At 45.0% G+C, this 12401-nt stretch overlaps 1 protein-coding gene across 2 annotated transcripts in view; it reads left to right on the top strand.

Moving 5' to 3' along the window:
• The window catches only part of LOC134933392 (leukotriene C4 synthase-like), a 116550-nt gene that overhangs the window by 37338 nt on the left and 66811 nt on the right, over nt 1–12401 (top strand). For both annotated transcript variants that reach the window (XM_063928539.1, XM_063928538.1), the window contains exon 3: nt 11317–11416. In XM_063928539.1, the coding sequence (XP_063784609.1) occupies nt 11317–11416 (100 nt within the window). The remainder of the gene's footprint in view (nt 1–11316; nt 11417–12401) is intronic.

The raw sequence follows: 12401 nt of genomic DNA, 5'->3' as shown, positions 1-12401 counted from the left end.
AAATACGCCACACAGTACTGCACTTTATTCACATTTGATCATGCGATAGTTTCCATAATTAATATTACATCCCACAGTAGTATCACTTTACCTTATAAACGTTACTCCTCACAGTAAAGCCCCTTATTCACATTACATCACACTGAATTGCTCCTTATTCACATTACACTACACCCTATTGCTCTTTATTCACATTAGACGACACAGTAGTACCCTTTCTATACGCAACACCACATAGAAGAGCACCTTAAACACATAATTCCACACAGTAATGCCCCTAACACATATGAGACACATTATTAATGTCCTTCTAAACATAATGTGCTTACACATTATGACAACCTTTATTAATGCCCTTTTACACAGAATGTCCCTTACACATATGCCGCACATTATTAATGCCCTAATACACATAATGACACACATAGTGCCCCCTCCACATTTGCTGCACATTGTTAGTGCCCCTATACACATAATGACAAATACAGTAGTACCCTGTTACACATACTGTATGCCACACATTATTAATGCCCTTATACACATAATGACACATAGTGCCCCTTATACATATGTTGCACATTAATGCATTTTTACATGACACACATAATGCTCCTTACACATATTCCGAACACTACTGCACAACCAACCCACTCACATGCACACAGCACTCACACTTCCACTAACACTGTGACCTCTGCCTCTGCTTGGATACAGATGTGTCCTCATAAATCTTGCCTCAGTGCTAACGTCGGGCACATTTTTTAATGAAAATGCATCTTATTTGCATTGTTATGTGGCTAGGATGCACAAGCAACTTCTGCTGATTAAAATGATATACAGCATGCCTTTATACTGTGTGAGACTGTGGCTGTATCTGCATATGAAATGTTACACACAGAATATAGGCATGCTGCATATCATTTTAATCAGCAGAAGCTGCTGATGCCCCTGGGCATATCAAATGCCCTAGGCAATTGCCTAGTTTGCCTGTAGCTATGGCCGGCTCTGAGTGTGTACCCAGTCCACCTTAACTCTCTCTGCACGTTATATCTGCCCCACCTGCAGTGCACATGGTTTTGCCCAACTGCTAACAAATTTACTGTTGCGATCAGATCTGAATTACCCCCATAGTGCGTAACTGAGCTACAGCGCCGCTTGCGGCTAATTGGGCATAACTGGATGGCACAGGGATGTTTGCACATAGGTGTGTTGTGGGCTATTCATGGGTAAGCGTACGCAGAGATCAGGCTGATTTCCCTGCACTAAGCATTGGTCTGGAGAAAACGTGCGCTGATAATGAAGCTGGCTACTTTCCCAAGCGGATGTACAGGGGAAGTGTGGACACAGAGATGGGAATGTCTCTGAATACAGGAAAATACCTCATTTATTTTCAAGTACGCAATCTGCCCACTTTGCATGTGACTTTGAATCAGACCCAGAATAGTAAATTGTGCCCTCCATCAGTACTTACATGTTGTATGGGGTGCCCTCATTTGTCCAAAAGTGACAAAAAGGGGTGGCCCGACTACTCAGTGAGTATATATTGGGTGCAGTATAGAATATATTGGTACATTAAAAGGGCATGGCGGAGTCTGGTGAAACAGCAGCCAGAATTTCATTCAAATGATGCAGTTGACAGCCAGACAACACTTTAGTCCAGTGGTTCTCAAACAGTGTGCCATGGCACCCTGGGGTGCCTCAGGGTACATGCAGGGGTGACATTCACAAACATATAGGATACCACTGAGTCAGCGCTGTATGGAGGTCAAGATCGATTGTATTCTTATAATCTCTTTCTCTTAGTCCAACAGACCGAAAAAGGAAAGAGAAATGTGGAACATAGTGCAGTACCTTAAGGTTAAAAGGTTTTAATCACACAAGTTACACCACACAAAACATTAAAACATCCTGGATAACACCACTTGTCATCAATACAATAGACAGCCTATGCTGTTGGGCATTCTTTTGTGGACTCAATCCGACATAGATACAGGTAGTGGGTAATTACCAGAAAAAGGTAGAAACTGGCAAAATACAGTTCCACAGGCGTGCCGACGTCAGGCCTTAATAATTTGAATCTGATTCACAGAGGGAGCTGACATTGAGAAAGACCCAGGCAGGGTCGGAACGCGTGGGTGCCCCAGTGGACTTAACTGACCAGAGGAGGACGTGGTTCCATCAATGCCAGACTAAGAGGGCTGAATTGACATCAGAGAACTCTCCTGCTGCAGCTGGAAAGGCCTGACGTCGGCACGCCTGTGGAACTGTATTTTGCCAGTTTCTACCTTTTTCTGGTAATTACCCACTACCTGTATCTATGTCGGATTGAGTCCACCAAAGAATGCCCAACAGCATAGGCTGTCTATTGTATTGATGACAAGTGGTGTTATCCAGGATGTTTTAATGTTTTGTGTGGTGTAACTTGTGTGATTAAAACCTTTTAACCTTAAGGTACTGCACTATGTTCCACATTTCTCTTTTCTTTTTCAGTCTGTTGGACTAAGAGAAAGAGATTATAAGAATACGATCGATCTTGACCTCCATACAGCGCTGACTCAGTGGTATCCTATATGTTTGTGAATGTTGGTGTGATTTGAGGGTGGAGGAACCTCGTTAGTGATACCCGAATAGCGGCTGTGGGCAGCGCACTGAAATCTAGCATACTTTTGTTACATTATACATGCAGGGGTGCTCTGGGTTGGTGGCCTGGACCAGTTCAATTATTTATGGTCAGTGTAATAGACAAAACCAGTGCTGGTGGCTACCAATTATAAAATATGTGGACAAATAGAAGTGAATCTTGTCCCTCACCACATCACTGAACCTAAAGGTGTGTACACACCGTGAGATCCTTGCTATGCCCGGGGGACTGCGCATCGGGATCGAATCGATATTGCAAGTTGCCTAATAGAATGAGATGTGCACTATCTTTCCTTTTGATTGTGACTATATAGTCAAAATCGTACAGATTTATCTCACCGTGTGTACACACCTTAAGGATGACATATAAACACAATTTACTTAATTGAATATTTTTTTCTGAATTTCTCAATAAGAAACTTTTAGCCTAGGTGTGCCGTGAAAAAAATTAATACATATAGGGCCAGATGTACTAAGCTTGAAAAGTGATAAATATCACTGTGATAAAGCACCAGCCAATCGGCTCCTAACTGTCATTTTTCAAACACAGCCTGTGACATGGCAGTTAGGAGCCGATTGGCTGGTGCTTTGTCACAGTGATATTTATCACTTTTCAGGCTTAGTACATCTCCCCTAATAATTTCTCTTACGTCCAAGAGGATGCTGGGGACTCCAAAAGGACCATGGGGTATAGATGGGATCCGCAGGAGCTTGGGCACACTAAAAAGACTTTGACTGGATGTGAACTGGCTCCTCCCTCTATGCCTCTCCCCCAGACCTCAGTTAGACTTTGTGCCCAGGAGTGACTGGACTCACACTAGGGGAGCTCTACTGAGTTTCTCTGGAAAAAGACTTTTGTTAGGTTTTTTATTTTCAGGGAGACCTGCTGGCTACAGGCTCCCTGCATTGAGGGACTGAGGGGAGAGAAGTCAGACCTACTTCTTCTTAGTTAAGGGCTCTGCTTCTTAGGCTACTGGACACCATTAGCTCCAGAGGGTTCGATCACTTGGTTCGCCTAGCTGATTGTTCCCGGAGCCGCACCGTCACCCCCCTCACAGAAGCCAGAAGAAAGAAGCCGGGTGAGTATGTGAAGAACAGAATACATCAGACGGCAGAAGACTTCAGTAACGGTACAGCACAGCGGTAGCGCTGCGCTCCATGCTCCCACACGCTTTACCAACGGCACTCACAGGGTGCAGGGCGCTGGGGGGGAGCACCCTGGGCAGCAGTTACTGGGGTCATATACACTGGCTAAAGGCATACTCGGTGCCCGGGCACCGTATATAATACCCCCGCCAGTATAAAAAATTTGAATTTTAGCGGAACTACAGCGCGCCGAGAAGGGGCGGGGCTTAGCCACACAGCTCACCAGCGCCATTTTCTTCTCTCCACAGCCGCTGCAGAGACGCTGGCCCGGACCTCCAAGCTCCTCACAAGTAAAGGGGAGCAAAACGGGAGGGGGGGGGGGGGGGGACACAGACAATTTGGTGCTTTTTTCTTATCAAGCAGCGTAACTTTCATATATTAACGCTTTGTGGTATATGGGCGCTGGGGTGTGAGCTGGCATTCTCCCTCTGTGTTTCTCTCTCCGGGCTTCCCTGTGGGTCTGTCCCCTTGTTTTGGCCAGTCTGAGTGTGGGTGTGTCGGTACTACGTGTCGGCATGTCTGAGGCTGAGTATTCCTCCCCATAGGAAGTTACGGGGGGCGCAGAAAAGGAATTGGGAATGGCACTGTCGGCACAGCCGACTGCTGATTGGGGGACTATGTTGTGTACACTAAATGCAAATGTGGCTTTATTGTCTAAGAGGCTGGATAAATCTGATTCTCAGACACAAACATGGAGAAAATCCATGGAGGATGCTTTGGCTCATGTACAGACCCCCTCGGGGTCACAAAAACGTCCATTTAACCAGATGGTAGATACAGATACCGACACGGACTCTGATTCCGATGTCGATTTCAATGAGGCTACTTTACACCCAACGGTCGTTAAGAGTATTCAGTATATGATTGTGGCTATAAAAGATGTTTTACATATCTCTGACGAACCTGCGGATCCGGACACAAGGGTTTGCTTATTTAAAGGGAAAAGGCCTGAGGTAAAATTTCCCCCCTCTCATGAAATGAATGCGCTTTGTGAAAAGGCTTGGGAGTTGCCTGACAAAAGGTGGCAGATTCCCAAGAGAGTTTTGATGGCATATCCTTTCCCCCCTGACGACAGGGAAAAATGGGAGTCGTCTCCCAATGTGGACAAGGCTCTATCCCGATTGTCCAAGAAGGTGGCGCTTCCGTCTCCGGACACGGCTGCTCTCAAGGACCCAGCGGATCACAAGCTGGAAACGACATTGAAGTCCATTTTCGTTAATACTGGTGCATTGCTCAGACCTGCTGTGGCGTCGGTATGGGTGAGTAGTGCTATTGCTAAGTGGGCTGATAATTTGGCTTCTGATATGGATACCCTTGATAAGGATAACATTCTTTTGACTCTTGGTTATATCAAGGACGCTGCAGATTACCAAAAGGATGCGGCGAGGGATATTGGCCTCTTGGGATCAAGGGCCAATGCCATGGCGGTCTCAGCCAGGAGGGCGCTGTGGATTCATCAATGGAATGCTGATGCCGACTCCAAGAAGAATATGGAAGCACTCACTTTTAAAGGTAGTGTCTTGTTTGGTGACGGACTGGCTGACCTGGTGTCTACCGCTACTGCGGGTAAGTCATCTTTTCTTCCTTATGTTCCCACACAACAGAAAAAGGCACCCCATCAGCAGATGCAGTCCTTTCGGACTAATAAATACAAGAGAGGAAAGGGCTCATCCTTCCTCGCTTCAAAGGGTAGAGGAAGGGGAAAGAAGTTGCCTGCAGTGTCAGGCACCCAGGACCAAAAGTCCTCCCCCGTCTCTACCAAGTCCACCGCATGACGCTGGGGCTCCCCTGCGGGAGTCCGTACCGGTGGGGGGCCGTCTCCGATTCTTCAGTCAGGTCTGGTTTCAATCGCCCCTGGATCCTTGGGTCTTAGACATAGTGTCCCAAGGGTACAAACTGGAGTTTCAGGAGATGCCCCCCCCCCCCCCCCCGCGCGCGCCGCTTTTTCGTGTCAGCCTTGCCAGTTTCTCTTCCCGAAAGAGAAGTGGTAAATGCTGCGATACAAAAGTAGTGTCAACAGAGGGTCGTTGTGCCGTTTCCCCCGTCCCAACGGGGGGAAGGGTTCTATTCGAGCCTCTTTGTCATGCCAAAGCCGGACGGCTCGGTCAGACCGATTCTGAACCTGAAATCCCTCAATCCATACTTGAAAATTTTCAAGTTCAAGATGGAGTCTCTTCGAGCTGTGATCTCCAGCCTCGAAGGGGGGGATTTTATGGCGTCAGTCGGAATAAAGGATGCTTACTTGCACGTCCCGATATACCCTCCTCATCAAGCTTTCTTGAGGTTTGTGGTACAGAATTGTCATTACCAATTCCACGGCCCGAGAGTTTTCACCAAGGTAATGGCGGAAATGATAGTTCTCCTTCGCAAGCAAGGGGTCACAATTATCCCGTACTTGGACGATCTCCTGATAAAGGCGAGGACCAAGGAACAGTTGTTAAGAAATGTGGATCTCTCCCTGTCGGTTCTGCGACATCACGGTTGGATTCTAAATTTGCCAAAGTCTCAGTTGATCCCGTCCACTCGGCTTCCCTTCCTGGGCATGATCCTAGACACGGAACTACAGAGAGTGTTTCTTCCGGAGGACAAAGCTCTGGAAATCCAGTCCATGGTCAGGGAGCTTCTGAGGCCGACAAGTGTGTCGATTCATCAATGCACTCGGGTGCTAGGGAAGATGGTTGCAGCTTACAAAGCCATTCCGTTTGGCAGGTTTCATGCCCGGGTGTTTCAGTGGGATCTGCTGAACAAATGGTCCGGGTCTCACCTGCACATGCACCGGAAAATATGTCTATCTTCCAGGGCCAGGATTTCTCTCCTGTGGTGGCTGCAAGGCTCTCACCTTCTAGAGGGACGCCGATTCGGAATCCAGGACTGGGTCATGCTGACAACAGATGCAAGTCTCCGAGGCTGGGACGCAGTCACGCAGGGAAGAAATTTCCATGGAAAATGGTCAAGCTAGGAATCTTGTCTCCACATAAATGTTCTCGAGTTAAGAGCCATTTAGAACGGCCTGCTGCAAGCGAAGAACCTTCTTCAGGGTCTCCCTGTCCTGATCCAGTCGGACAACATAACAGCGGTGGCGTACGTAAACCGCCAAGGCGGAACAAGGAGCAGGGCGGCAATGGCGGAGGCCACAAGAATCCTTCGCTGGGCGGAACAGCACGTGAGCGCTCTGTCAGCGGTCTTCCTCCCGGGCGTGGACAACTGGGAAGCAGACTTCCTCAGCAGACACGATCTCCATCCGGGAGAGTGGGCTCTTCATCAAGAGGTATTTACAGAAGTGACAAGGCATTGGGGAATTCCTCTGATAGACATGATGGCGTCTCGCTTCAACAAGAAGCTTCCGAGGTATTGTTCCAGGTCAAGGGACCCCAAAGCCAGTGCAGTGGACGCCCTGGTAACTCCGTGGGTGTTTCAGTCGGTGTATGTGTTCCCTCCGTTTCCTCTCATTCCAAAGGTGCTGAGGATCGTAAGACGAACAAGGGTTCAGGCAATACTCGTCGTTCCAGATTGGCCACGGAGGGCCTGGTATCCGGATCTTCAGGAATTGCTTGTAGAAGATCCTTGGCCGCTTCCTCTAAGAGAGGACCTGTTACTGCAGGGGCCCTGCATGTTTACGGACTTACCGCGGCTGCGTTTGACGGCGTGGAAGTTGAGCACCAAATCCTAGCTCGGAAAGGTATTCCCGGGGAGGTCATCCCCACTCTACTTAAAGCTAGGAAGGAGGTTACGGCGAAACATTATCACCGTATTTGGAGAAAGTATGTGTCGTGGTGTGAAACCAAAGCATCTCCTGCGGAGGAGTTTCACTTGGGTCGTTTCCTCCATTTTTTGCAGGCAGGCGTGGATGCAGGCTTGAAATTGGGTTCCATCAAAGTGCAGATTTTGGCTTTATCTATTTTCTTTCAAAAAGAATTGGCCGTCCTTCCTGAGGTTCAGACTTTTGTGAAGGGAGTGCTGCATATCCATCCTCCATTTGTGCCACCCGTGGCGCCGTGGGATCTTGAAGTGGTGTTGCAGTTTCTTATGTCTCACTGGTTTGAACCTTTGCGTAAGGTTGAGTTAAAGTTTCTCACTTGGAAAGTGGACATGCTTTTGCCTCTGGCGTCTGCCAGACGAGTGTCCGAGTTGGCAGCTTTGTCTCACAAGAGCCCATATTTGATCTTTCATTCGGATAGAGCGGAATTGAGGACTCGTCAACAATTTCTGCCGAAGGTGGTTTCTTCGTTTCACATAAACCAACCTATTGTGGTACCTGTGGCTACGGATGCTGTGGCGGTCCTAAAATATCTTGACGTTGTAAGAGCTTTGAAAATTTATGTCGCCAGAACGGCTCTTACTAGGAAGTCAGAGGCTCTGTTTGTTCTGTATGCTTCCAACAAGATTGGAAATCCTGTTTCTAAGCAGACTATTGCACGCTGGATTTGTAATACAATTCAGCAAGCTCATTCTTCGGCTGGGCTACCGTTGCCGAAGTCAGTAAAGGCCCATTCTACCAGGAAGGTGGGCTCATCTTGGGCGGCTGCCCGAGGGGTCTCGGCACTTCAACTTTGCCGAGCAGCTACGTGGTCGGGTTCAAACACTTTTGCTAAGTTCTACAAGTTTGATACCCTGGCTGATGAGGACCTCATGTTTGCTCAATCGGTGCTGCAGAGTCGTCCGCACTCTCCCGCCCGCTCTGGAGCTTTGGTATAGACCCCATGGTCCTTTTGGAGTCCCCAGCATCCTTTAGGACGTAAGAGAAAATAGGATTTTAATACCTACCCGTAAATCCTTTTCTCCTAGTCCGTAGAGGATGCTGGGCGCCCATCCCAGTGCGGACTAACCTTGCAGTTGTGTTGATACTGGTTAGTTTTGGTTACACGTGGGTTGTGTATCAATTATATTCAGCTTGTTGCTGTGTTTGTTCATACTGTTATCTGGTTTCCTGCTACTCCGGTTGTACGGTATGTTTGTGGTGTGGGCTGGTATGTTTCTCGCCCTTAGTTTAACAAAAATCCTTTCCTCGAAATGTCCGTCTCTCCTGGGCATAGCTCCTATAACTGAGGTCTGGGGGAGGGGCATAGAGGGAGGAGCCAGTTCACACCCAGTCAAAGTCTTTTTAGTGTGCCCAAGGTCCTGCGGATCCCGTCTATACCCCATGGTCCTTTTGGAGTCCCCAGCATCCTCTATGGACTAGGAAAAAAGGATTTACCGGTAGGTATTAAAATCCTATTTTTTTTATCTGGAGTGACCATTCTGATAAAAGGGTATACACAGCTATTTTCCTTAATAACACAGTGAAAGTATCTCTAGCACACCTAGGGTAATTCTTTTTGTACATATGTATATATATTTTTTTCTGCATCCCCATTTACTCCTATAAAAAGTCAATAAAAACTCTATTGTTAGGGGGGGAAAAGAAAAACGAAATTATATCTTAACATGAAAAAAAAAAAACCTAACAAAAAAGAAGTCGCAAGACAGGACCATAGTCAATGGTGTATTTTTGAAAATTCCCACAGTGCAGGGTTTTTCCCACAGCCGCAAGGTTTTTCCTATTTAATTGCCGAATATAAAATCAGTTGCAGTAATTTCTATAGGAATTACTGTGACTTATTTCTCACAGCAGGTGCGAAATCATGGAAAAACCGTGTTTTAAGCTAAAAATTTTGGGATTTTCTTCAGAACCCCTTGGACACCCGTCCTAATGACTAATTAGGCATTTGGAAGTTGTCATTATTGGTGTGTAAAACTGAATGGCATCAAATTACCACAAAATAAACATTTTAGTTAAGTTACGCACGTCCAATTTAATTAAACTATTTATTGAAATTAAAAAAATAGGTTTTTTTTTTATAATTTTTTTATACATTTTAAATGGCCTCAAATTATCCCCAAATCACTTTTGTTTCTACTTTAAAAAATCACTCAATTCAGCCATTGACAGTATTTTGAAATATCAAACTATTTTCCTTTGGGACACTAATTATAGTGTTACCCAATTTTACATTTATACAGGTTGAGTATCCCATATCCAAATATTCCAAAATACGGAATATTCCGAAATACGGAATTTTTTGAGTGAGAGTGAGATAGTGAAACCTTTGTTTTCTGATGGCTCAATGTACTCAAAATTTGTTTACTACACAAAGTTATTAAAAATATTGTATTAAATGACCTTCAGGCTGTGTGTATAAGGTGTATATGAAACATAAATGCATTGTGTGCTTAGACTTGGGTCCCATCACCATGATATCTCATTATGGTATAAAATTATTCCAAAATACGGAAAAATGCGATAACCAAAATACTTCTGGTCCCAAGCATTTTGGATAATGGATACTCAACCTGTATTTTATTCTTTTTGAGGGAGGGCTACAGGCTGTTCTAAAAATAAAAATTTAAAATTACCTGCAGGCTTTAAAATTAAGAATTAATGCGACCATTCTTTCTTTTTTTCAGTTTGGTATTTTGTGTATATGAAGCGCACATCCCGCATTAATGAAGAAATTGTTGCAATGTCCACTCTCATGTTTACAGCTAAAATCGCGCGCATAATTCGATATGCCCCACATAGTTTCAAACATGTTCAATTATACAATAAACTGATTATCAGATCTACCCATGGCTCCATTTATTTCAGATTATCTGTGTTGTACTTTATTGATCTTTATTGTCTGTCTTTATAAGCTAATAATTACTATAGAGCTATATTTAAATGACATGGTGCCGATTGCATTACACTAAGCAATCATGCACTTGCTCAGGAAACTCTCCCTGGAAATGACTTACAATATTGGTTACTGCGGTTTTACATCTTGTAATGCTAATTCACACCATACTGCACTTCAAAACATAACACTCCCCCCGCCCCTTGCCTAATATACAAATATAGGATTACCTTAGCCCTCGCTGAGATCCGAAGCATTAAATAAAATATACTCTGAAAAATTCCCATGACAATGGCGGCTGCACGGTTTCTGTAAAAAAAATGAGTTGCATGCAATCTGCGTGTTAGCTGCCACCCTCCCTCCTCTGGCTACTTTCGGCGTGTATAAAGTAACCATTGATTTTTAGAATTGAATGCTCTCATCCAGACCTCACCATTATTGCTTTAATCATGAATACCAATGCTCTTTTATTATTAATGGTCTTAAATGACAATGAAAGATGAAGCGGATGCAAAATGCAATTTATGTGCACTGATGGATCATGGGAATTTAAACTCTCAAGTGAAAATAACAAAGAAAAATAATACTACAAACTAATGTTTATGTTCATTATCTTTGACTGATACATTTTGACATTGGATTTGAGAGCATTTCTACATCTCTAACGATGGCCTTACAAAGCATTTGGAACCATTTAATCATCATGCATAATAACAGTCACATGTGGCAACGCAAAATAGCGACTCCTAAATGGGCTGCCAAGCAGTAACACACACTGAGGCTTGCTGCCAGCCCATAGCTGTATTTGGGCTCAGACGCTGATGGTTTATGCTTGGCAAATTACCTCTAGAGTAATGTAAAAACTCTTTCCATACAGCATACTTCTCCATGCAAGTCATATGGGCTCGCAGAAAGTATAAGATCTCTCCACCCAGTACGTCGGGACATCCAACTTTTGAACGAATTTTCCGAGCGCAGTAAGTTTATATGATTTTCTGATGTTTTTTAAACACATTATTTTATTACTATTATTGCAATGTAAATACATTTAGCATCAAAAATTGCTATTATTTAATATATTGATCCACCCCTTTACCTGCTTACCATATAGGATCTTCATATGTAAGCTTCTGGGACATCACCTTCCATGGTCACCAAGGAACGTCCACCACAAAATATTGAAGCTCTGGGAGATGGTCTGACTGACACCTAGGGAAGACTTATAATTCACCTCTCTGCTCCTAGTTAGTCCAGTGACAGCTCTAGGACATTCATCATGCCTCATTCCTTTTCATATTTTATAAATGTTTGCTCTTAAAGTGTCCCTGTCACCTACATACAGAGGAAGCCTCCATTGTATGGGCTCAACCAGCAGCCAATGGATGTGATAAGCAAAAACTACTCTCCTTCCTAGAGCTCTAGCTTTATTCCCACACATTCTCCCTCCTACCCATGTTTCTCTGTCAATGACTATTGCCCCCTTGTCCCCCTCTCTAATCACCTCCCCCAGTCCCTGGATCCAGAACATCTACTATTCTGCTTAGAGATGAGTGGGTTCGGTTCCTCGAGATCTGAACACCCCCCCCCCCCCCCCCCCGAACTTCACGTGGTTTACACGGGTCCGAGCCAGCCTCGGATCTTCCCGCCTTGCTCGGTTAACACGAACGCGCCCGAACGTCATCATCCTGCTGTCGTATTCTCGCGAGATTCGTATTGCATATAAAGAGCCGCGCGTCACCGCCATTTTCACTCGTGCATTGGAGATGATAGCGAGAGGACGTGGCTGTGTTCTCTCAGTTTCTGTGTTCAGTGTGCTGCAAATATCTGTGCTCAGTGTGCTGCAAATATCTACGTTCTCTGCCTGAAAACGCTCCATATCTGTGCTGCATTGTAGTTGTGCGCAGTAAATAGTAGGACAGTGCAGAATTTTGCTGACCACCAATATATATATATATATATATA

The sequence above is a fragment of the Pseudophryne corroboree genome, chromosome 6, assembly GCF_028390025.1.
Source record: "Pseudophryne corroboree isolate aPseCor3 chromosome 6, aPseCor3.hap2, whole genome shotgun sequence".
Classification (NCBI taxonomy): Eukaryota; Metazoa; Chordata; class Amphibia; order Anura; family Myobatrachidae; genus Pseudophryne; species Pseudophryne corroboree.
The sequence above is the reverse complement of the archived record's forward strand: the minus strand, read 5'-3'. Positions and strand labels throughout refer to the sequence as shown.